Source organism: Strix uralensis, chromosome 28 (genome assembly GCF_047716275.1).
Source record: "Strix uralensis isolate ZFMK-TIS-50842 chromosome 28, bStrUra1, whole genome shotgun sequence".
In the NCBI taxonomy this organism is placed as follows: Eukaryota; Metazoa; Chordata; class Aves; order Strigiformes; family Strigidae; genus Strix; species Strix uralensis.
The window spans coordinates 2,908,629-2,933,825 of NC_133999.1; the positions used below are offsets into that span (position 1 = coordinate 2,908,629).

At 52.9% G+C, this 25,197-nt stretch overlaps 2 protein-coding genes and 2 long non-coding RNA genes across 6 annotated transcripts in view; 2 read left to right on the forward strand and 2 right to left on the reverse strand.

Moving 5' to 3' along the window:
* Positions 1-6,410, reverse strand: part of LOC141935836 (tumor necrosis factor receptor superfamily member 10B-like) — an 8,628-nt gene extending 2,218 nt beyond the window's left edge. The window contains exons 1-8 of the mRNA XM_074852463.1: positions 6,172-6,410; positions 2,193-2,307; positions 1,772-1,888; positions 1,175-1,289; positions 998-1,089; positions 800-892; positions 627-667; positions 79-216 (exon numbers count right to left, since the gene is read on the reverse strand). Coding sequence (XP_074708564.1) covers positions 79-216; positions 627-667; positions 800-892; positions 998-1,089; positions 1,175-1,289; positions 1,772-1,888; positions 2,193-2,307; positions 6,172-6,237 — 777 coding nt within the window. The 5' untranslated portion in view covers positions 6,238-6,410. The remainder of the gene's footprint in view (positions 1-78; positions 217-626; positions 668-799; positions 893-997; positions 1,090-1,174; positions 1,290-1,771; positions 1,889-2,192; positions 2,308-6,171) is intronic.
* On the forward strand, positions 5,546-10,094 carry LOC141935840 (uncharacterized). Its single transcript, XR_012626642.1, has 2 exons — positions 5,546-5,676; positions 8,595-10,094. It is a non-coding gene; the product is annotated as an uncharacterized LOC141935840 (long non-coding RNA).
* A 1,339-nt stretch (positions 10,095-11,433) lies between these two features.
* On the reverse strand, positions 11,434-14,396 carry LOC141935838 (uncharacterized). 3 transcript variants are annotated; one of them, XR_012626641.1, is made up of 2 exons: positions 14,141-14,396; positions 11,434-12,851 (listed from the first exon to the last, which is right to left on the reverse strand). It is a non-coding gene; the product is annotated as an uncharacterized LOC141935838 (long non-coding RNA). The 3 variants fall into 3 exon arrangements; XR_012626640.1 differs by having other exon boundaries at positions 11,434-13,426; XR_012626639.1 differs by having other exon boundaries at positions 11,434-13,430.
* Positions 14,397-14,548: 152 nt separating this feature from the next.
* On the forward strand, positions 14,549-24,253 carry CHMP7 (charged multivesicular body protein 7). The gene is made up of 10 exons (XM_074852135.1): positions 14,549-14,904; positions 16,037-16,211; positions 17,579-17,764; positions 18,471-18,604; positions 19,010-19,058; positions 19,385-19,504; positions 19,818-19,916; positions 20,870-20,930; positions 21,520-21,681; positions 22,511-24,253. Exons 1-10 carry the CDS (start codon positions 14,615-14,617, stop codon positions 22,573-22,575), a joined length of 1,341 nt encoding a protein of 446 aa, XP_074708236.1. The 5' UTR covers positions 14,549-14,614; the 3' UTR covers positions 22,576-24,253.
* Positions 24,254-25,197: the final 944 nt, after the last annotated feature.

The window sequence follows — 25,197 nt, forward strand, 5'->3', positions numbered from 1 at the left end:
CTGATCAGCTTGGTGAAGGCAGAGGAGAGCATCAGACCTCGGCCGAGCACGACGGAGCGGAGGGACACGACCACGTACCTCCAGTCCCGGCGCGCTGGGAGTCACCAAACCCGACGCCGTGGGGAGCAGCTGATCCCGGGAGAACTGCTCGTTGCGGATGTTGTCCTGTGTCCCCAGGCCCCCCCGCTGGTACCTCAGCTTCCGCAACAAGTAGTCCTGCCACAGGAGAGAAGCACCAACCAACTGAGTTGGGGGGTCCCGGGAGGGTAGGGCTCACCCAGGACGTCACCTACGGTGGAGGCACCCACCCTGCTGCCGTGTCAAGGCCACGGCTCGCTTGCTCATCTTGAACTTGAAGGGGTCCCAGTACAGCCCAGACCCCCCTTTAACCCGGGGTCCCCACCAGGGACCCTGGATGTGCCAACACCTCTGCCAGGGAAGGGTTAATGGCACTGGAGGGGGGCTGCAAGCCCCCCACATATGGCGGGGCACTACCAGAGACCTTCTGCTTGGCCCAGCTCTACCCCATCCCCAGGGTCCTCCCAGGAGCTGCAGGCAAAGTGGGGGAACCTCAGCCCAGCCCCTCAAATGGAGCTGCCACCCCCCCAGCATCCCCCTCAACTCACCAACACGCTGCAGGACTTCCCGCTCAGGTCTCTCCCGTCCCCTGGAAGATGAAAATGGTGCTGTGATCCCTCAGGCAGGTCCCTCTTCTCCCAGCCAGCCCACACCCACGCAGAGCCCCCCCCTCCCCAGGCCAGGATGAGCGCGTCGGGGGTCCCCTGCACCCGGAGCTCACCTGGGGAACGGTGGCAGCAGTACTTCCAGAGGACGGAGATCAAAGCCAGCAGCATGACTAAGCCCAGCAGTGTGACGATCACGATCCAGTTGTCTAAAGCAGATAAAACAGGGCATGTGGGGAGGTGCTCCTGGTTTTTCTCAGCTCACACCTCCATCCCTTGGCCCGTCTCCCCTCCTCCACCAGCCCCCCACTTACTAGAGGAGCCGGAGAAGGTGTTGGTGGGGGGTCCACACTGGCGGTCGCTGTGCGGCGTGCAGGGAGCCTGCTCCACTTCATCCTTGGGACACCTGGGAAAGGGGGGAGATGGGCAAGCTCAGTGGATGGGGCTACCAGCCCAGAGCCCGGCGGGTCCCGCCGCGTCGCCCAGCTCACCGGGGACGGCACTTCTGGCACATCTCGCAGGGGTGGTCCGGGGAGCAGAAGGTGCCGTTCCTGCAGGCGCACTGCGTGTCCCTGACTGCCTGGCAGGGACTCAGCTGAACCTGATCTGTGGGCGAGAGGAGAGACAGCTCTACCCCAGCCCCTCCGCGCCACGCTCCTCCAACCGCTTCCTTCGTTAACGCGGCTAACGACCTGAGCTGACCCGCGAGCCTGGGGAAGACCAAGTCACTCTCCGCTGTTGAGTTTCAGCCTTACCCTTTCCTGCCCCACACCTCACCGTGCCCAAGAGAAAAGCCACGCTTGCATCAAAGCTCCCCCAGCAGCCTACAACGCTGCCGTGAGCCCCATCCTCCCGGTCCTTGCTGGAGGTCTCGTGGCCAAGCTTTGCACAAGGGAAGCTGCATTGAACAGAGACACAGGTCTGGCACAAGCTGCTACACCGATTCCAGGCCCAGCCCGCTCCTCGCAGCCTGAGCCAGCCTTTGGGGATGTTGCAGGGGACCGTGCTCTTAAATAGAGAGGTCTCCGCTCAGCTAAACCCAGCCCGTGCTATCAGCCAGCATCGCCCTCTTACACACCAGCTCGTACCTTCCCTACACGTCCGGCACCCAAGGCACTTGGAAAAGTCATTTGGGTATTCAGTGTATTCATCTTCTTTACAGGGCAAACACTTGCTGGAGCCATTTTGCTCTGCAACGTAGGTGCCTGCAAGAAGGGGTGGTTGGGGAAGGGGAGGAGAAAGAAAGGGTGTATCTGTGAGCATAGAGCACAGGATGGAGATGTCTCTGCAGAGAGGGAGTTGATTGCTCTGCTAGTGAAGTTAAGAGGCAAACTAGGAACCATCAAAAGGAAAATGTTCGCATAATGAGTCCTCAGATCTCACGACAGCAGAGCAGGGGAAAGCTGGAGCAGCCACTGCCTCCTCGCAAGGAGCAAGGACACACGGGCTCTGCAGGCAGAAACACGGCGAGGCTGCAGGTGGTGGGATCCAGGTCTGAGACCATCTTACCTGCGGGGCACTTCCTGAAATAGCGATTGCTGTCTTGGCCTTGGTAAAACTCTTCCCCTCCACTGTTTGAGTCCCTTTTATCCAGTGCTGCTGCATCACTTCTGAAAGCAGCCTCCTGTTAAAAAAATACAGAAAAACCTGGGTTAAAAACCACCCCAAGTCCACGGGGCAAGGGAAGAAAGAGAAGGGCAAGAGTTGCTCTGCCCAGAGTGCTCGGGCAAAGCAGGAGAGGAGCTCTGGGATGGCTCAGAGCCGCTGGACCTGGTGGCCAAACCTCCTCTTGACACAAGTGAAGGGCACTTTCCCCTACCCGGGTGGTTATTTCCTTGGCAAAGCACAAGGAGGAGGTTTGCAGAGGGATCCCTGCGTGCCAGGTTATCAGCAAGGCAAAGGCCCGCTAACGCTTCCTTAGGATAACATCAGGCCCCCTTTCCTTCCCCAATTTCTGAGCGCATGAACCAACAGCACTGAAGAAAATGGAAGGGTAGGGAAGTGGAACAGGGAGGGCGTTTGTGGGGAGGAAACCAGCCCCGTGTCAAGGCTGGTACGTGGCTCCTGTGCCCACAAGAAACACCCGGGCTGCTCCGGGCTCCCAGGGGACAGCACAGCCTCCGGCGTTTCCGCATTATCCCCGTTATCTTGCTGTGGATCGGGAAGCCAACGGCCCCGTTTCCGCCAGCTCACCCCGTTTCTGCTGGCTCAGCTCTTTCTGTACTGGCTGGGTCACTCCAGCTGGGGGGGGGGCAAAGCTCGACAGGAACGGCCACTCGCCCCATCGGGGTTTGGGGGGCCTTTGGGTACCCCAATGTCCCCAAGGGGGACAATGCCCTTGGCCTCTCAACCAGCACAGGGCACAGCTGCTCCATGGATATAAATGGATATAAATGGATATAAATGAATATAAATCTGCCCCGAGCTCCAGCTTCTGCCCCTCTACCTGGGGTTATGATGCCCGGCCATGCCGTGTGCTGCCCGGCAGTGACAGTCTGGCAGAGGCACTTTCCCCTTCCCCTCCCATACACAGAGTATGAAACCTGCCTCTTAAAGCAAATATTTCTTCTGTGAGTCAGAAGCTGCCTTGAAAGGCTGAAACAATAGAGACCCGAGCTGTCCCGCCATCCCCTGGGCCAGCCTGGCCATCTACGGAGCCGATCCCCCCCCTCCTCCTCCCCGGACACTTCCCACGCTTTACAAGGAAGGGTGTGAGCGCAGCAGGTCCAACGGTCATGGGGCTGCAAAGGGTGACGCAGACCCAAAAACGACGAGACCAGCCAGGCCATGGAGAGGGCGATCCTCCCCCCTCACCACGGCACAGATCCCCCGAGCCCCAGCCAGCCCGGGAATGGGGCCATCTCCAGACCCTGACTTGGAGGGATCAAATCCACATCCCTCCACCGGCTTCTGGCTCCGCGTCTCCCGCGGCTGCTTTCTCCAGCTGGGAGGGTTTGCGAGTTTATAAAGTGCTTTTCTATCCAGCTTAGGAGAAAAGTCTTGATTTTACCTCCCTGCCACAAGCAGCTCTCAGGGCTTTACCCACTCAGGGACTGAGGCTGGGCAACCTGTCCCACTGCCTCACTGGCCCCATGAGGGAATAAAATGAGTCTTTCTTCCCCACTCAAACTCTGCCAGGCCATGAAGGTGATCAGAGCAACAGCACAGCATTATCTGCTGTTTGGAAAGGGCCCTTAGGCACGGGATTTCATTGCTTTGCATGAAGCAGCGACTCAGCAGAGCTTGCACAAGTGCACGATAAGGTTATCAGCCCACACCACCTTCCACAGCAAGTGCAGTTCAAGTACCTCATCCCCCCCCACAGCCCTTGGCAGGCGAGGGCTGCCATCCCTGACTAACCTATCAGTCTTGCAAAGCTCGGGGAGAAGCCAGGCTGGGAGCCGTGGGCGAGACACAATGGTATTCAAGCGTAGTTTTCACCCACAGTAAACATCCCAAGAAAGCAACGTTGCCTCAAGGCAGAGGAATTACCAGGCACAGGAATCCCCAATACCCTCACCAGCTAAAAAGCCTCTTCCTTCTGGGTGATCAGGTCTGGAGAAAAAACTCTGGGAAGCATCAAGCTTTGAACTTCCCCTTCTTCCATCCCCAATTTGTTTTTCTCCTGAAGTGATCCCCAGCAAGGCGCTGGACCCTACAGTCCTGACCATCAATGAGCATTTACGCAGCATTAATACACAGCCCAGGACCGTAGCAAGAGAGGCTCTTGGCCAACAGAGTTAAGGACCAGCGATAAAAGAGATGCCAGGCAGACACCCTGCTCCAAGGGCACAGGTCTGACCAACGCGGGGATTTTCCCCCCAGCCTTCCCGCAGATGAAATTTGAGCTCTGGCAAAAGCGGAGATCCAGTGGCATTCCTCCTCAGGAGCCTGTGGCCCAGGTCCAGGCATGATGCAACAAGCATTGGTGAGGAGAGGAAGGAACTGCAGCCACAATATCGTATGATTATCACGTGGGGCATCATCAGTCCTGATCGGTTCCCCCTCCCCTTTTCTTTTATTAAAAAGAAGAGGGGGAAAAAGTAGAAGAGGCTGTTAAGAGCACACCCTTAGGTGATGGGTTTAGTAAGGCTTGAGTTTATCAGGCAAGTCTAAATAAACTCTGATAAATACAGGGAAGGAACTGGATGAGAAGCTGACTCTCTTTTAAAACCTGTTACTGGCAGTGCTGATTTAAGGGAGAGTAATTCCGGCGTGGGAGCAGCAACCACATGTCCCGGGGCCGTGGCTCTGCTGGGCTCCCTCACAGCAGCAGGGATTAACAGGTCAGCCCTGGGAAAAAGCTCAGGGCAGGATCCCCGGGATCAAACCCAGGGCAGGATCCCCCTGACTTCAGGTGAGACAAAACTTTAGGTATTTCTGAGCTCTAGAGCAATGCCCAATCCATGGGGAAACAGGAAACGCGCCGGTGGGGTTTTCTGTCCTAAAAGCCAGCGGCGCTCAGGGTTTGGGCACCATTTGGGCAAGTTGGAGAGGCAGCATTCCTGCAGCAGGCAGCCCGGAGCCGCCCGTAGCCCACCCCGACACCTTCAAACGTCCCGCGCGGTCTTGGCATGGCCACGAGATCCCGACACCGAATGGCAAACAAGGCTTGGAAGCAAAGGCAGCGGAAATCCCCGGCACAGGCTCGAGCCTTCCAGCCCCACGTCACCTCTGAGCCCCACGGCCCTCACACGGCCACCGGCCCAAGCGCCTGCGCGCTTGCCCGCTGCCCCACACCCAGGAGGGCTGAGATCACCCTTCCCGTCCCACCTCCACACTGCTGCTTCCATCCTGCCCCATAGGCCCCCCCACACCCCCTCCAAACCCGCCCAGGTGAGCCCCCATCGCCTCGCTCCCCTCCCGTGGGCCCTGCCCAAGTGAACCCCCCGGCCCCCACCTGCCCAGGTGAGCCCCCCCATAGCCTTGGCTCTCCCCACATTCCCTGGGAGCCGCCCTACAGCCTCAGCCCCCCCACATCGCCTGCAACCAGGTAAGCCCCCCCAGCCCCTGCTCTCCCCTCAGCCCCCAGATCAGGTGAGCCCCCCCATAACCCCTGCTCCCCACATGGCCCCTGGAGCAGGTGAGCCCCGCTATACCCCCAGCTTCCCCCCATAACCTCTGACCCATACGAGCCCCTACCCTCCCGATGCCCCCCCATAAGCGCTTGTAAAGGGGACCCGGCTCTCCCCCAGGTAAGTGTCCTGTAGGACGCCCAGCGGCGCCCCCAATTCACACAGCCCTCCCCCCCCCGTCTGAACCCGCACCCCCAGCCCAGGGAAGCCCCCAAACACCCCTACTACCCCCTCCCCACCTTACCCCCGCCCCTCCAGCCCCTCGCAGGACCCTTCCCAGCCCGGCGGACCATTCCCCTGGACGGCGCGGCAAGCCCGGGCATGCCGCGGCAACACCGGGCAGCACGAATGGGGGTCTCCGAGCCCCTACCCCCCCAAAATCCCCCCCCACCCCGGTCTCCGGCCCCACGCACCGTGACCACCAGCAGCAGAAGCAGGAGGCAGCGCCGTCGGGGCGCGCAGCGCAGCGCCGAGCGCATCTTGCGCGGGGTTGGGGTGGCGTGGGAGAGCGGAGCGCGGTGGCCACGGCAGCGGGCACGGCTCGGGGGCGAGCACGGCACCGGGCACGGCTCGGTACAGGCCCGGGCACGGCTTTGTCACGACGGGACGAGCACCTCTGAAGAGAGTGAACGGGATAATGTATGGGGCGGCGGGGCGGACCGCGCCTATATAGCCGGTGGGGGCGGGGGAGGAAGAGGGAGGAGGAGGAGGAGGAGAGGGAGGGCTGGCCCGGGACAGGCACCTCTACCAAACCTCCTCGTGCTCCTGTCGCCACCGAGAAACCGCACCAGGGTTTCAGTGTGGGGTTTGGTGACAGCCCGCTTCGCTGGGGAAGCTGAACTTTCACAGCACTTTCCATGTTTTCGCGCATCTTTTTTTTTCCCTTTTTATTTTACTTTTTTTTCTTCTTTTTCCCCTGCCAAAATTGGTTTCGAAGCTCCCAAATCAGATAGGAGCCATCAGGAATGTTTCTCCCAGGGTGTTCTCTGCTTGTCCAGATTGCATTTTTTCCCCATCACGCAGCAGTCGCCTCGAGCGAGTAAAGCCACGGGGTTTTGTTTTCCAGGGAAAAGGGGGTTACACAAATATGCCCTGGCGAGAAATCCCGGCCGCTGCCGGGACTCCCGGGGGGGCCACGGCCGTGCAAGGTGCAAAGGCACGGAGCGGCTCTGCTGAAGCGCTCGCCTGTCTTGCAAAACAGTCATCTTTTCACCTCTGAGCTGAAAAGTGGGGAAATTCCACCTCGGTTTTTGTTTGGTTTTTTTTTTTTTGTGGGGTGGAACTTGAGCTGGAAGGGAAAAAAATTAAAAAAGTGAAACCTTTGGACTTTTTGCCATTACACAACCAGCTCTTCTGCAGTCAGGTTATCTGGATAGTGTGTAAGAAAAATTACTCTGACAAAACTATGATCTCAGTGGCATCACGGAGACGTGGCGGGGTGAATCCTGTGATGGAGTGTTGGGATGGAAGGACACAGGCTCTTCAGGAGGGACAGGCAGGGACACGAGGAGCGGGGCCACCCTCTGTGGCAGCGCCCAGCTGGAGCAGGTGGAGCTCTGCCTAGGGGTGGGCGAGGAGCCGACCGAGAGCTTGTGGGTCAGGATTAAAGGGCGGGCAGGCACAGGAGATGTTATAGTGGGGGTCTGCTCCAGGCCACCCCACCAGGAAGAGTGGATGAGGCCCTCTCCAGACAAACAGGAGCAGCCTCACGTTCACAAGCCCTGGTCCTCACGGGGTTCTTCAACCACCCTGGTATCTGTTGGGGGGACAACACAGCAGCACATAAGCAATCCCAGAGGTTCCTGGAATGCCTGGATGAGAACTCTCTTCTCCAAGAGATAGAGAAGCCAACGAGGAGAGGGGCTCTGCTGGACCTTGTTCTCACCAACACGGAGGGGCTGGTGGGGAGTGTGAAGCTCAAGGGCAGCCTTGGCAGTGGGATTGAGGCACCCTCAACAAGTTTCCCAACGGCACTGAGCTGTGTGGGGCGGTGACATGCTGGAGGGAAGGATCCATCCAGAGGGGCCTGGACAGGCTGGAGAGGGGGGACGTGCCAACCTCATGGAGTTCAACAAGGCCAAGGGCAAGGTCCTGCCCATGAGTCGGGGCAGTCCCAAGCACAAATCCAGGCTGGGTGAGGAGTGGGTTGAGAGCAGCCCTGGAGCCAGTCTGGAGGAGGCCACGAAGATGCTCGGGGGGCTGGAGCAGCCCCCACTGTGAGGACAGGCTGAGAGAGTTGGGGGGGGTTCAGCTGGAGAAGAGAAGGCTCCGGGGAGACCTTAGAGCGGCCTCCCAGGACTGAAAGGGGCTACAGGAAAGGGGGGAGGGACTCTTGGTCAGAGGGGTAGGGATAGGACGAGGGGTAACGGGTTTAAACTGAAAGAGGGGAGATTTAGATTAAGTATAAGGAAGAAATTCTTCCCTGTGAGGGTGGGGAGGCCCTGGCACAGGTTGCCCAGAGAAGCTGTGGCTGCCCCCTCCCTGGAAGGGTTCAAGGCCAGGCTGGACAGGGCTTTGGGCAACCTGGGCTAGTGGAAGGTGTCCCTGCCTGTGGCAGGGGAGTGGGACTAGTGATCTTTAAGGTCCGTTCTAACCCAAACCATCCTGACTCTATGAAAGCAAAGCCAAGGCAGAGATGTGGTGACTTGTTAATTTTTTCCTAGCCCTGAACTCCAAGCTAACTAATCCTGGTGTATGTTAGCAGGATACAACAGCCCAAGGCTTCAAGCAAGCTCCCTTCCTCTCTCCCTCCCTCCCTCCCTCGCTCAGCAATGCCATGACTCACCGGAGGCTGCGGATGATTAACTTGTGAGTGACTGATGCTTTTCTGCCCAAGGCAACTGCAGGTGAGAGCCTGAAAATGAGCGGCAGGGCTCAGGTGAGGCTGAAGGAAAAGAAGCTGCTTGCAAGGTACAGAGCTCAGTGTATCGAAAATCTGGGTGCCAACGGGGCTGCGGACCAGCTCACCAGTGCCATCACCAGCCCCAGGACTCGGAGGAAGGCAGCGAGGCTCCTCGGGTCCTATGGGCTCAGCAGAGCCGTAGCTAACACACTCAAGATGTGGATATTTGGGAAGCATCTTCTCTTTGGTGACCGCACTCGTGGCAGAGCGAGTGCTCAGCCGTGCTGAGCAACAGAAACCTGGTTTTCTCCTTGCAGAAGTTAGGGCCTGTCTATGCTGAAAATAATTAAGCTGAAGCGTGATTTAAAGGAGAAGAAGAATTCCTGCTTGCTTCCTGGGTGGGTACTTCTATTACAAGCCCCAAAAGTATGCAGGGCCTTTTGTTTAACCAAAACCATGTGTTCTGTGCTCTAGATACCACTGACTTCAGCTGAAGTCATTTGGGTCCTTAGAGAACAATCAATTTTTCAGTTAGGTCAGAATAAATGCTAGTCCACTGCATCTCAATATTCTGAGCATATTCAGTGGGATGGGGAAGGACCCGATCCGTCCTCTCTCTCAAAAATGAACCTGATGTTCTTTAGGGAACTGCCGTGCATAAACTCAGACGGGAGGAGGCAGAACGCAGAGCAAGGGGGACAAAGTGGAGATTCCCAGTTTGTCCCATAGTTTATACTGGGCCCTCAGACACATCTCAGCAGCGGGAGACCAACCCTCAGCATCCAGACCCCTCATCCTTCTCCTACCAAACACTTGTTGGGAAGCTGCAGTGCCTTCTCCGTCCATCTCAATCTCCCCATTTATAAAATTGGACTAGCAGCGTTATCTGTGCTGACAAACCACAGAAATAATATTTTTACACAGCTCCAAACAAAGACGGCTTTGTGTCTGACCCGTGGGTATTTAAGCTACTGAGCAAAGTCTGCGACGCTCATCCTCTCCCACTCCCCAGCCCTCCCGAGGGGTGGGACGCCCCGGTAGATACGTCATTCACCCGCCAAGCAAGAATTTCCACCCCAGAAGTGCTGGCATGCTGACTGTTTCCATTTAAGGCTGATTTGCAGGGCAGGCTCTGATCAGGGGTGAGACAGGGTGTTTATCACCCAGGGCCAGGTCTCCCGACAGGCACCCAGTGCTTATCGCCAGCAGCCCTCTGAACCAGGAGCCCCCCAGCAGCCGGGGAGGCTGCACCACAACAGAAGCGTTGGGGGTAAATTAAGCACATCGAGAAGAAGAGGGGACCCACAGTGGTTTTGGGCTACCAAATTCCCCCTCTGCTTCCTCAGCTCTGTTGCAAGTGGAAATATAAACTGAGCGCAAGGGTTTGAGCAGCACCATGGCTCGCCTCCCGCTCCCTCGCCGCGGGGAGAAGGGAGATTGGAGCCCAAACTGCCCACAGAGGACAGCCGTAATAAACGAAGCCTGGTCTTATCGGCCACGGTTAGTGGTTAACCTCGCGCGAGCTGGCTGCCCCTGCGGCACACGACGGTTCAGACCCTTGAAATATTCGTGTCCTGTCTAATGCGGCGTCTGTTTGCTCATCGTCCATTTTTAAAAGAGATTTGGGGGGGTGAAGGAGGCTCTAATCTCCCCTTCCAGAGCATCTCGCTTTTAACTGTGATCCTCAGCACACCCCAGGGAGGTGATGCGGTACGTGCCTCTATGTATTATTTTTGAACACCAGCGTTCAGTTTTACCTTCAGCTTTTTGTTGTCTCTCGTCTGTTTTTGTGCCTGGGAGGGATCTGAAGCCGCCCGATAATTTTGACCTCCCCCCCCACCCCCCCCCCGATAAACAAATGATTTGTCTCATAAAAGCCAGGTTCCTCTTTAAAAGAGGGAGGGAAAGGTCTTGCGGGCAGCCCAGGCTGTGAACTTCATGAGAACAGAGGCACTGCAGCACAGCCCCTTCCTTGAGCAAGCCTGGGCAAGCCACCCAGTCCCTCGGTGCCTCAGTTTCCCCTCTGTGGCAGAGGGATGCTCAAAAATATGTTTTCACTCCCTTTACCTGCCTTATCTTTGAGGTTCAGGAAATACTCAGGGCAAGCGGGTGGATTTCCTCATCCTTTCTCCCTTCACCTTTCCTGATGCAGCTTTCCCACCTCCAAGCACACAGCCGCTGGGCAGGGGAAAGGGTTAAACGCTTCTCCTTCCCCTGCCAACCCTGACGGCTCCTAAAAGCAAGGGGAAACTTTAAACAGCAAATGTAGAGTCTGAACTAAGATCTACCCTTTTCCCTTCCCTCCTCCCTTTCCTCCCCTTGAACCAGGACTTAAAAGGAGCTCTGGGATGAGGGAGAGGGGTGAGGGTGTTGCAGACCGGGAGCTGCAGCCCAGGCTCCGTACCCAAACCAAGGCACCTGCCTGCTTCAAAACTGGAGCAGAAACCTCTGGCTCGGCAGGTCTGTGGTTTGAAATAATTGATATTGCACAAAATCCAGCTTTCTGCTCAACCTTGGAGAGTCCCATCCCAGGTTAAATCTCCGTGGGGCGAAGCTAGGATGTTACAAACTCCTAGGAAAGCCTGCGGCCACCCCACAAATCACCTGCTCTTGCAGCCCAACTGCTCCAGCGGCAGCAAGACCCGTTTGCCTCCTGCCAAACCTCTGCCCAGCGGGACCAGTCTCATCTCCTGCCACGTGTAAGCCCTCAGCCTCCACGAAGAGACTGAGCTGCTGCTGTTACATCTCCTCACACAAAGGCAGATTAAAAATTGGTTTATACACTGAGGATGCCTTGAATCTTTTCCCCAGATTTCTCAAAGCACGAGATACATTCTTCAGCCAATATATATTTTTAATTTCTATCTTGTATCACAGTTTTTTCCACAGCTGAATTTCCAGGAGGGAGTTTCTCGTGTGGCAAGATCCTGCGGGATTGGCATCAGACCATCACTTGGCTCTTATTGCCGAGCATGTGATGTGCCAGTCTAACGGCCTCCAGTGTCACAGGTTCAAGGCCAGTTTTCCCAGGTGGATAAACACAGCCCCGCGCGGTTCCTCTGAACGGGACTCGTGGTCAGATGCTGCTGTTCAGCTTCCTGGACGCAGTGTTTGCTTTGCTGATTGCAGCCAAAACGTGCCCTCTTTAGCAGGGAAGAGCCAGGCTGGTTTTTGGCAGAAGGGTCCCCGAGTATGAATGGCTTTGCAGTTAGAAGGCGACGTTATTTTGGGGCTAGCGCTGAAAGGATTCATATAAAATTTCAGCTTGACACGGGAAGCTTGGAAGAAGATAAAAATAGGCTCTTGCCTCTGCTGACTCATCTCGTGATTTAAAACATGGACCGGGGTGTGTTTAAAGGCTGCTCTGAGACCAGCTGCCTTCCCCGCAGGTCTGGCCAGGGGAAGAGAGCCAAGGTGTTACCAAACCCTCTGAATGGACCATCGCTGGCTTTTATTTACCGCTGTCAATGCCCTCTGCTCACCAAGACACTGCGAGTCAGCAGGGCTGCGTTAAGGACCGACTCCAACGATGAACGTGAAATAACCTCAATGAAAATGAAACCAGCAGCCACCCGTGGTTGCACGAGCGCACCGCAGCCCGAACAGGCTCCGGCACAGCTGAGCAGCCTCAGGAAAACCTCGTAATAAAAACACGGGGTAAACCAAGCTGCACGTCCTGTATCTCTGAGGGCACAGCTTGGCTGACTTCTCCCTGATTTCTGGAGAAAACCTGTGGGCACAGGGTGGCTCTTGCATCCCAGCGGCTACAGGGTTAAGCTGAGAACTGCACACCACGGTCTGACTCAGAGCCCGCCAGAGGAATCGCAGCACAGACCACACAGACCAACCAAAATGCCTCTCCGGGAAGCCAAACACATCTGAGGAACCTGGAAAGTCCAAGCATGAGTTGGAGGTGTTAATAGTTCTGTCTCCGTTGCACAAGGGCTGATTAACCCGAGTGTGCGCACGAGGGACAGGGCACCCCCGCGCCGAGGTCCCAGACACAGTTTGATTCCCCCCTGCTCTGCAAGAAACAAGAAATATCACATATGGCGAATGCAGTGATACAGAAATACCCAGAACTTGGCAGCTCTGCTTAAGCAACAGTGTTTGCCTCCCCTTTTTTTAGTAGCATTGAGCCTTGCTCTGAAAACATCGGACTTTGCATGAAGCAGCTCCTCTCTCCTTCCTCTCCTGCATCCCAGTATTCACGTGATGCCCCTTGGGCGACTGGGGAGAATGGCAATCATGCTGCCACATGAAGGAAAAAAAGAAAAGCAGCTGTGAAAGGACAGGAAAGCCAACATCTGTGGATGTTAGCTGAAACACAAGCTGCTGCCACAACCCTCAGCCGCCTGGCACGGCCAGGCTGGGGCAGCCCCAGTGTCTGCCGGGGCTGTTCTCAGTGCACACTCGTGGGACAGGGGACATCAGGCTGGTGCTTTAGCTGGGTGGTTTCTGCTCCTTCAGATCTCCTCCAACATAACAAGCACCAGCTGCCTGCAGCGGTTGGAGGAGCTGGTGCTGGGGAGGAACCCGCTCGCCACCGTGGTGCCACCAGCTCAGCCCCGTGCAGTCCACGGGGTCTGCGTGTGCACAGTTCACCTTTTGCCATCAATGATTGCACAACGCTGCCTGTGCACTGTTACCAGGGCGATTTTCGCTAGGAAGGTGTGGTGCAGTGCTGCAGGTCCCCGGGATGACGGCGGATCTCCAGTCTCGGATGTTTGCAGCCACAACTGACCCAGGTGAATCATCATTTCTGTGCGTGCCTGGCAGTGCCTGTGAGCTGCACGCCCACCAACAGCCCGCGCAGGGCTTCATACCTTGCTGGGCCACAGCAGCAACACAAAGTGACAAAACATAAATAAAATTACAATGGCTTAGTTTTAACTCAGTCCCTCCAGATTCAAAGCAGCAACCGTGGAGGCAAATGAGCCCCTTGCCATATTAATCTTGTGTGGTTCACAGCACAAAAAGTCACAGAATCCCAGAATCATCTCGGTTGGAAAAGACCTTGAAGCTCCTCCAGTCCAACCATGAACCTCACACCGACCGTTCCCAACTCCACCAGATCCCTCAGCGCTGGGTCAGCCCGACTCTTCAACCCCTCCAGGGATGGGGACTCCCCCCCTGCCCTGGGCAGCCCATTCCAACGCCCAACAGCCCCTTCTGCAAAGAAATCCTTCCTAAGAGCCAGTCTGACCCTGCCCTGGCGCAGCTTGAGGCCATTCCCTCTTGTCCTGGTGCTGGTTCCTTGGCTCAAGACTCCTCCCCCCTCTCTGCACCCTCCTTTCAGGGAGTTGCAGAGGGCCAGGAGGTGTCCCCTCAGCCTCCTCTTCTCCAGACTAAACCCCCCCCAGTTCCCTCAGCCGCTCCCCATCAGACCTGTGCTCCAGACCCTGCACCAGCTCCGTTGCCCTTCTCTGGACACGCTCGAGTCATTCAATGGCCTTTTTGGAGTGAGGGGCCCAAAACTGAACCCAGCCATCGAGTTGCAAAGTCACTCCCCTTGGCATTTTTGCCAGGCACCCGCTCACCTTTGCTCCTGCTTGGGTTGGGAGGACACAGAGGACCAGGCTGGCCCACAGCGGCCTCAGCCTCTGGGCCTGACTCCAGCAAGAAGGGGGAAACGCAGACCCCATTCTGCACAATGACATCATCACCCCCAATGACATAATCACCCCGTGGTGACGTCACGCACGCGGGAGGCCGGGGGGGGGGGTGTGTTTTGGGGTGCGGGGGAGGGGGGGGCTGACCCAGGCCTCGCCCAGGCCCCCGCCGCCCTCGCCCCCCCCACACGCTTGCCGCGATGCATGCCGGGAAGGCGGTGGCGCGCAGTGCGCACGCGCAGGGCCGTACCACGGCGGGGCGCGGGGGGGCGGTGCGGGGCGGCCCACACAAAGGCGGCCGGGGGGGGGGCGAAGCAGCGCGCGTGCGCCGTGTGGGTCTCCCCGGCAGCCAGGCGGGTCCCGGCCGGGCGGAGGCCGCGGCGGAGCCGGGGGCTCGCGTAGATGTGCAGCCCGGGGCAGGCGCCGCCTGGGCCGGCCCCGGCGGGGGACCTGCCGCCCGAGTGGGAGACGGACGACGAGCGCATGGCTTTCCTTTTCTCGGCCTTCAAGCAGAGCCGCGAGGTGAACAGCACCGAGTGGGACAGCAAGATGGCCTTCTGGGTCGGGCTAGTGCTGGCCCGCGGCCGCCGCCGGGGCGCCGTGCGGACCTGCCTGCGAGACCTGCAGCACGGCTTCGAGCGGCGCGGCAGCCTCCCGCTCGGCCTCGGCACCGTCCTCCGGGAGCTCCTCAGGTACCGCCGGCGGGCCTCGGGGGGGGGGGGGCTGGGCCTGGCCGCCCTCCCGCTGCGGGGGCTGGAGGGCAGGGAAGGCCGCGGGGGGGGGTCTGTGAGGGAGGGGAGGCCTGAGGAGCGGCTGTGGGGGGGCTTTGCGCCGTGGAGGCGGGCAGGGAGAGCTCCATGTCGTGCCAGCCTGGCAGACGCCCGCTGTGGGCATGGCAGGGAGAGCGCCGCAGGGTGCTGGGTGAACGGAGGGTGCAGGGGGACGTGAGGGAGGGCTCGGTGCTGCTTTTGGAGGGGTGGTTGTGCCTGCGTGTGGGAGAGCGTGAGGGGGGGTTTGTGCTGTTCTTGCGGAGGAGAGGAGAGGCCCGAGGGAATACGGGGTTGTGCTGTGAGGGGGGAATTTGGGAGCCCTGGGCAAGGTAAAGTCTGGGCAGGGAGCCAGAGGAGCTCACCCTGGGGTTCAGAGGAGGGGTGGGAGAGCAGTGGGCCGTGGGGAGCGCAGGGGATCCCAGGGGAGAACTGTGCAGGGGGAGCTTTGTGTTAAATGAGGTCAAGTTCCCTGAAACGGTTGTTGTGATGCCCCAGCTGCGAATGGTACGTGGTGGTGTGCGGGGATGCGGCGCACTGGTGTTTGCAACCAAGCGTTTTGTGTTGTGAAACTAGTCTGGGACTGGTACTCGGAAAAGATTCAAGAACAACAGGAGCTAGCTGTGGCTGTAACATTAAAAAATACAATTTCTGGATCTGGGAAAAGCTGTTTGCAATTTAACACATAATCGAAGTATCCTGAAATGTGCAACTGCCCCCTCTAAAAACTGAGCCTTGGTTGATTTCCTTGCTGGATGCCTCATCAGTTTCAAGTCAGAAAACTGTGAGAAACTTGTAAAACGGGAAAAATAATAAACAAAAGACCCTTGTGTCCAGAGGAAGCCAGAGCAGAGAGCTCTGTGCAATTTCATACCTAGTAGTAACACATCAAACTTTCGCTAGAAGCTGATGTTGGAAAACACCTGTAGGACTGTGGATGTACAAAGCGTAGAGCAGTGTTTCAGTTAATAATTCTCCATGCTGGCATTCTTGCTTGCTGCCAGTGAAAAGGTTTAGACTGACCGTATTTAGTTCTGCATACATGTCTCTTCTCTAGACGTGGCAAGCTGCAGAGGGAATCAGACTTCATGGCCAGTGTAGATAGCAGCTGGATCTCCTGGGGTGTGGGAGTCTTCATTCTGAAGCCCCTGAAGTGGACTCTCTCCAGCGTGCTGGGTGACAGCAAAATACCTGAGGAAGAGGAAGTTCTGATTTATGTGGAGCTGCTTCAGGTGAGTGTTGTTGAGAGCTTTCTCAAGCTTATGCGTCTCCAGAAAAATCGCATTTTATGTGCCAGCAAGGAGGGATCGGGGTTGAATAGACCTTCATTTGTATTCCTTGTAGAGAGATGGATGGAATAACTCAGGGATAAGAAGTAGTTTATATCTACAGATGTTCCTTGAAACTAACATAATGACTTTTCACTGACTTCAAAGAAATGGCAGGGGCAGGCCCGCTTGTCTAGGAAGGCTGTGAGACCGCTGTAAACCTCAGGTTTGAGTTTGTGCAAGTGTAGTATACAAGAGAAACTTGCAGATTGAGTGCCATCTGTTGTAGGGGGAAACGGGTGACGTAGAAGTCGCTGGTTGTCAGTCCAACATATCGTCGAGCTGAACTCTCGTGTGCGTTATTAAAGGCCGCTTTTGCTTCAGAGCATGTGCTTTCATCTTGCCTTTTCAAAGACCTGATTAGAACCGCCCTTGGGTGCTGTCAAAGACCCTTTTCTTTGGCAGGTAGTGAGACCTGTGGGTTGCATTGTGAATTCGTGTAACTCAGCGTTGCTCAGCCTGACTTTGTTGGTGCAGTGCTGACAGTTGGGATCTTGGGTCCCTCTCTGTGTTACTCTGTGACTGTTAAAATGAGCACCAAGACTTGCTGCTGTTGCATGCAAGTGGTGTCTGAAAGACTGGGACTAGCAGAAATGCAAGAACTCTTTAGATGTGTTCCTTTATTTGTAGTTAGCCTGATAGCAGACGGTGTCTGCCCTCTGCAGTGGGTATTGTGCAGCCCTTTTCGGAGGGTGAGGGCAGGGGAGAGGGAAACCTTTAAAAAAGGTGCCTGGAAAACCACAAGCTTTGTGGAATCTGGGGGTGGATGGAAGGAGTTGTTTCTGTTGTCTTAAGTGGACCATAACTCTCACTTGAAATGGGGAAGACTTTTCTTTTTCCTCTGCCCACATACAAATGATGCAAAATGACTCGGTGAGCACAATTACAGTGTGGATTAAAGAAAAGCTTTTACTGGGTTTAAACTTGGCGGGGGGGACGTGGAATTTAAGAAGTGCAGAGAAAGCCAACTTGCTGCCTGTGTAGTTCTGATGTTGTTCCATAGCGTTTGCACAGGGAATGTGAATAGTGTAGTTCGGGTTCTCACAGAAAACTGTACTATTTTTCATTCCATTAATGGTGATATTTTTAAAGCATTGTAATTGCTTTTGAATGTTACCGTACAATTCATTCTGAAAGTCTGGCCCAAAATACGATGCGTTTAACTTTTCAGCTTCAGTGTGTGGGAGGAAGCAGGTGTGGACTTGGCAGTTGTTGTGAGAGAAGGAAGAGTGCTTTGTAAACTAATAGACAGCTCTGTTGCTTCCTTTCAGGAGAAAGCAGAGGAAGTTTATCGCCTCTATCAGAACTCTACGCTTTCTTCTCACCCCGTTGTTGCCCTCTCAGAGCTGCGTTCCCTCTGTGCCAGTGTCTGTCCAGATGAAAGGACGTTCTACTTGTTGCTTCTCCAGCTGCAAAAGGAAAAGAGGGTCACGATCCTGGAACAGAATGGAGAGAAGGTACAGGGTAAAGGTGACTGCTTTTGGGTGGTATAATCCCTGTCTTGCATTTCATCTGGCTGGAAAGAATACTTTACTGGCTAAATATGTGTGTTCTTTGTTTGGAAAAGGAAATTCCATGTACTCCAACATTGTAACCTGATTATAGATGAGATTAAATCCTCATTCTTGCGTGACAGGTTCCTCAAACATTTGTAATATTACCTATGTAAATTAACAGCTAGAAAATTGGCAGATACTGTAGTTGTCTACCTGCGGGCTGACTGTTCCCAGCTACCCAAATTAAAATTGCTCCATGCTGCTCGAATTGGTGTTCCACTTTCTGTGGCAAGGTTTTCCTGTCTGTCAGTAACTACGGAGATGCAGGCACTCTCATCCCTGAGATGGCATGTTTCCCTGCAGTGCTCTGTGCTGCACAGTTCACTACTGGAGTACTCAGAAGTGTGACAGGGCCGTACACTGTTCAGAGCACCAGGACAGCTTTAAATCTTTAGGATGTTCCATTAAGGCTTTCTGTTTTCACACCGATGTTACTTGATCCTGTCTAGTTTAATCTTTGATTATACGGTGACTGGTACATCCTCATTGCTCTATTATAAGGCTTAAACTAGGGGTGTCAAAGCATCTTTTCCTCCCATCAGAGTGAAAGTATTTCTAGTGCAGATGCAGGCTCTGGAGACTTGAGCACATGGTTCTCTTTCTTTAGATAGTGAAGTTTGCCCGAGGTCTTCATGCCAAAGTGTCCCCGATGAATGATGTGGACATTGGAGTCTATCAGTTGATGCAAAGCGAACAGCTGCTGTCACAGAAGGTGGAGTCCCTTTCCCAGGAAGCAGAGAAGTAATTTGGGGAAGGGTGGTGGGAAGAACGTTCGTGTGATGTAGAACTTTGTATTCCTGTGACGTAGTTAGAACGAAGCTGCTTTCCGAAAGTGCAAGTTATTCTTTCCTGTTCAGTAAACATAGTAGTCACAGTCACGTGGTAGGGCAGGTTTTCCAGTCTTTGTTCACTATCCCCACGAAAACAACATGCAGTGAGTGGATGTCAGAAGTTTTTGCAAAGATTTGGAATGAGTTCAAGGACTATTTCTGAGAAGCAACAGTGGCTTAAGGGTGGTTGTATCCAAAATGCCTTGTTACTCGGTCACCTCAGGATTACAGGATGGTAGTGAGGACAGTTGCTGATTTGTAAAATAACTACTGCTTGCAAAGGAATAAGCTGTTTTTCCTTCTTGCATCTGTCCAGGTGTAAAGAGGATGCCCGGAGTGCTTGTAGAGCTGGGAAAAAGCAATTGGTAAGTGTTGTTCTACTTGGCAGTAACTAGAAGTTAAGTGTCTTAGAGTTGCTCCATAACTGCAGATAATGACCAGGGTTAGACACCGTATGCTTAATCTTAGATGTGCTGAAGTGGTGTTTCTGAGGCCAAAGGTCTCCTTAAGGTGAAGATAAGCATGTATTTGTCCAGAGTGAGGTGGTGAAGAGAAAGGGAAATATCTAGCTCTTAAAACCAGCCGTTGTGTATGCACCTTGCTGCACAGGGATTGCTATTTTTTTTTTTTCCCACACTACTTTGGCTGCTGCCTGGTTTGTGATCCAAGTCTGTGTATCTGATGTCTCCAGGCGCTGAGGTGTTTGAAGTCCAAGCGACGGACGGAAAGGCGCATCGAAGAGCTTCATTCCAAGCTGGATGCGGTGCAGGGGATCTTGGATCGTATATACGCCTCCCAGACTGACCAGATGGTAGCGTGTTAATTTTGTCTTGTGCTTCTCGCTTTAGCCCCGCTCTTCTCATCTCTGCTGCTTTGCCTGCTGGTCAGAGCTCCTGTCTGAGGGGTGCGGGCTGGCTGGTGGGGCTTTATTCTCTGCTCTAGGAAACAACAAATCAGCTGTTGGGGTTTCGCTCTGAATAAACCTGCTTGTGGCTCCATTTTCTGCTTGTATGCTGATGTTTCTCTGAGGGTCCTGCTTAGATAAACGGGTCTTGAGAGAAGCTTACACTGCCTGTTGTTTGTTCTTAGCTACCATTGTGCATCTTTCTCTTTTTTTTTAAAAGGTATTTAATGCCTATCAGGCTGGTGTGGGAGCTCTGAAACTGTCTATGAAGGATGTTACTGTGGAGAAGGCAGAGAACCTGGTGGATCAAATACAAGAGGTACTGAAATAAAAGCACATCTAAATAAACAACCAAGTGGTGCGTAGCTGCGCAAAGCAAGCTTGCTCAGCTATTAATGCTGAGACTTCTGGTACTGTTTGGTTTCTGTTCTGTATGTCACCAGAGCAGCCTGACTTGATCTTTTTAGATCAGCGAGCAGAGGTCTTCAGATAACTGGCTGTTTGATTTCATATATTTGTGTTTATTGCTGGCTAGCAATCACAACTTATGTTAAATTTGTGCTTTTCATGTGTTCTTTGGGTTAGCGGTATTGTGCAAGCACACAACTTCCCTAGAAAATGTTTAGTGAGATGTATTAAAAGGAAATACAAGTCATGCCTTGGGAAGCTGGAATGCAAGTATGTGCATAAAAACAGGGTCTTAAAACTGCCTAACCTGTGATCTTCTGCAAGTCAGTCAGGGAAGGGAGACAAGTTTATTCGGAAGGAATTGAAATGAAGAGAGCAATCTGTCTGCATAAGCTGGTGTAAAAAACAGAAAAGGATTACTTTTTTAGCAACTTGAGCTTCATGTACTTAAATAGTGACTTCAACTAGTGAGCTGAGGGGCTGTCTGTAAAATTCATAGCTGGGATGTATTGGTCTTTAGCTTCCTTATTTTGTGAGCCTAAGCTGCAATATAAGCTTGTTACTTATGTGAAAAAGCTAAAATTAGGGGGGATAATTTTTTTTTTTGTACTATGAAATTCTGTTTCAGGTTTGATCCTCAGACATGCTACTTGGTCTGACAGCACTTTATTAAATAATCCTCCATGTTACTGCTTTTGCTAGTGAAAAAAGTCATGTTGGAAGTCTCTTTTGAACTAGTACCTGCTGCCTTTAAGTCAACTTTTGAAATAACAAACAAAAAAAGTCTACTTTTGACACAGGTGGCTACAGTAAGATGTAAGATTAGTTTATGTTCTCTATCAAACACTGTGTATTTTTCCTCAGCTTTGCGATACTCAAGATGAAGTAGCCCAGACTCTGGCTGGAGTGGGGATCAATGGTCTAGGTATGTTTTGGGGTTTTTGTCCTTTGTTCACCTTCTCTTGCCACTGACCTTTGTGTTTCCACCCCTCCCCTGCTCCCTCCCCACATATGTCTCGTCCTCTTTCCTGGGAGGATAAACACTTACTGACACACCAGGGGTGTTGCTACTGGTGCCTTGAGAGGGCGTGAGGACTGACAAGTTTTCTCTGACAGTGGGTTGCAGAGGAATCAGCATTTGTGCGTCTCCAAATCCTTGTTGTCTCTAATTGCTGGTGGATTTCAGTTCAGAGTTGTCTAATGTTGATATAAATCTATTTTTAGAGTGGCTGCCGCTTTGTTTTTGAAGTGATGATCTTTTTCCTCTGGCTTGGATGTTGCTGCAGCTTGTCTCTGCTGAAACGTTTTCTTGCCCTGAGCACAAAAGCTTCTAAAGGAATAGCTTCTCCCTGAGATCTGGGCAGAATTTTCACCTTCAGAAGAAGCACAGGGAGTTTCTTATTACTACGAGTGATGATGGATGGGAGTAATAATACCTCTATTAAGCTTGGACTTCGTGCTGTGAAGATGCTACTTGATTCTGCTTGGAACTGAATGTTTTCTTTAATTGACAGAGATGGACACGGAGGAGCTTGAGAAGGAGCTGGACAGTCTCCTCCAGGACTCGACTAAGGAGCCTGTAGATCTGCCTCCCGTTCCCCAGAACGTGCTGAATCCACCCATTTCTGATGCTGAGCTTGAAGCTGAGTTGGAAAAGCTCTCTGTTTCTGATGGAGGTATGGATGTCAGCAGGTCGTGTTAGCTAGCTGCTGGTAGGATCTGTGACAGCCTTGCAGAATGGAAGATGTCTAGCAGAACTGAAGTCTGAGCTAGAGACTTTCCTGCTCCCAGTTACATGGTTGAAAGCAAGCTCTCCGGGTATCCCTGCCAGGTGCTCGGTGGCATTGTCTTTCGCTACCAGACTCCATCTGAGAACTAGTCTCTGTGCTAGAAATTCTGCCTGGACTTTTTGCTGTGGGGTATAGGGCTTGATGAGGGAGCTAGTGCCTGGACTAATTATTTTTTGTCATCGTTTAATGAAGCCAGGCAGTGTTTTTTGCATGTTCTGTTAACAGTGATATCGTAGAGCAGCATTTTCATGCCTGTTGGTGCCAGACATGCAGCATCTTCTCTGTCCTGGAATGCTTACTACGTCTTATGTGTTATGGGTATGATGTCTGCTTAAACTAGTACTAAACTAGTCTTTATTTAGTAACAGTGAGCAACCAGAGTTTATGGGCTTAAACTGCACACTGAGTTTTCCCTAGACCCGTTTTGGGCAAGGGTAAATAAACTTTAATTTTCCTTTCAGGAACCTGTTAATGAACAGTTACACAGGGCTGTCCATGTAGTTTTCTTCCTATTTGGCAGTGAATCTTCTCAAGTTTCAGAGCAGAAGAACGCTCAGCATCCCACACTGAACATGAAACGTGTTTCTGGGAGAATGCAATTGAATGTTGAAGCACTGAGATGCTCTGAAATTGTGTTCCTTAGTTATGGACATGGTTGATCTAGTCCATCTTACTGATGAAAACTGATCTCTCTCTGTTGCAATTTTCTTCATAGATTTGGCACAAAAGACTCCCTCTGCTTCCTCTGAACCCCAAACAGCTCTGGGACTGAATCTCTAAAGACCCAACAGTGTCCTGTTGCTGCAGTTTGAGAAGTTGTCTTAAGGTTCCTTAACTAATGACTAGAACTTCTGGGGAGAGGGGTAACGCTCCGCTGTTCTTCATGGATATCACTTTGCTCAGCAACAGGATCTCCTGCCATGACAATCCACTCTGGAACTGGCCCCAGCTGGTGTTTGTCATCTCTGTGCCAACATCTGCACTGGTCTCGATTTGACTTGTGATTCCAAGTCTCTCTGCGACATCCAGTCTTCCCTTCTGGGACTGCGATTCACTAATCTGCCCAGTGAAGATAAACTTTTCTATGTCCATAACAGTGCTCTTCTTTTGGGGGGGGGGGCGGGTTGTTTTTTTTTTTCCCTTTGCTGTGGCTGATGTTGAGAATCTGAGTTGCAGCGGTATTGCAGTTGCTCAACATCTGGCTGTTTGTGTGGTTGTTTAAAACACTTGGCACATAAGTACTGTCCTTAACATAAGTTATCTGCAACAAGCTTAAACACCTGTTGGTAGTTCTATCCCTCCCTGTCTGTATTTTGCACGGTCGTGGACAACTAGACACTGTAACTGTTAAATTGTAGGAGATTTTGTTGCTCTAGGGGGCAGCAATTGCAAGCACAAGACAAAAATAATTCCTCTTTCTGTAATGTCACTAAGGCCTTAAAAGGGAGACCTGCAAAAGATTTTAAATTAAGGAGTTTCTTACACTGCCTGTTGTGACAGAGGCTTGCAGTCACTATAATACAATTTTCTGCTTGCTCTTACTTGAAATTTGAGCTGCCTGCTATTTTTGTATCTTCCCTGTTTGCAAAACTTCTTGGGAGCTGCAGGGTGATCTGCTTTGAGCTCTCACATTGACTGATTTGGGGTGGGAGGAGGAGGGGTGCATCACGTTCCCTTTCTGAGGGAACCATTTCAAATAACAGCCTTGACTTTGCCTTCAGTCTTGATGTTGCAATTCCACGAGGTTATGGGTTACCAGAAAGCCCCAAAACAAAACCCCGTAAATGTTTCTAATGAAAAAAAAACAAACCCCAAGCACAGCAACTGAAGATGTTTTTAGAGGCTGTCTCTACCCATCAGATGTGAAATTGTCATCTTTTGCAGGTCACTTTTTTATTACGCGTATGCACATGGAAGAGCAGAAAGCCTGGTACCCACCGTGAATAAATGAATTCTTTCAGGAGGGGAATGTGCTATTAGCTGGGCTTTCTGCACACAGAGCCTGTGCGTGGCAGGTCTGTGAGTGGCTGCGTGTCGCTGTGTGACCAGTCCTCCTCTCCCTGACTCGGAATGTATTCCTGTCACCATTTCTGCGCTGCCTCCTGTCCCAAGCCCCGTTGCTCGAGCCACGTGGATGGCAGCTTGGGCGAACGATAAACCAGGGATGGAGTTCCCATGTCCTGTTAATTATTGGCAACCCAGCTTTAGCCTCAGAGGACAGGGGAAGAAGTTACAGGTGTCTCTAGGGTGCTGTGTTGGCTCTGGCTTCTTTTGTCACCTTGTTGAAGAGTGCAGACTCCTGCCAGAGAAGGTGTGCTGTAGCCAGCCTGCAGTTTACCCAGGCTGCATATGGAATTATGTGAAATGACTTGAAGCTCTGTATTCCTTGCCTTTGTAAGTAAAGGGGAGAAAAACCACTGTGTTTTCTGCCTACGTGTAATAAAGGGGAGGAACCAGAGTCCCTTGTGGTGCCTCCTTTTCTTTTCTCTGTGCCACAGATCAATGCCATGTTGGTGCTGTTCCAGCTGTGCTTCTGCATCTATAAAACTTGTCTGCTGAAAGTAAACGGGCAGATTCCTGGGCTGCTTTGTAAAAAACAAATCGAATAACTGCTGTACCAGACTCTTGATTTCCCTGAGCCCTTTCTCTGTGTTTTAAAAAAGCCCAACAGTTACTATGTTTAAGTTGTCTGGTTTTACCAAGTAGCCTGTACTGGCTTCTGGTTGTGGCACCTTGGTTTCATGAGTATCTGTTTGGAAAGGCTTGCTGTTTTTCCTTTGCTTCAGCCCGTCTTATCTTTCCACTCCTCTTCCATCCTTGTGCATCTCAAACTAGTTTCAGGGTTCATGCAGAACACAGGCCTTTGCAGAAGCTGCCTTGCTGTGGCCGTGGAGGAAACTGCTCTGCCAGGAAGTCAGTTCTAACTGACCCCTTGGTTTTGTACTAAACAATACGTAAGCTTTATTCCGGGACAGTTTTTGTCCAGCTTTTTGTTCTGACTGTAATTAAGCAGTGCAGCTGAGGAGACTGGTACTGTTTTTTCCTCTGTCTAAAGACAATGAATCTAAACAGAGTAACCTGGTGTATAAACTACTCAAAACAAATTGCTCCTCCTTCCCTCTGGTACTAAGATGCCTGAAGTAAGCTTTGAATTTGCAGGCAGTCAAGCCTGTTTCCTCTGGGAGGAGGTTTGATCTGAACTGGCGTGCTCATCCCTGGAGAGCTACTGTGGTTTTTTGCAGGGCTCGGGTCTTGCCTACAGCCAGTATCGCTGGATTTTTATTTTAAAGGATCTGACTAGCTCTTGTTTCTCCTCTGCTATCAGAACTTGGACTTCTCTGGAAGTAAAGTGCAAAGTGATTTCTGTAGGAATAAATACTCTCCTGTCATTCTGTCATGCAT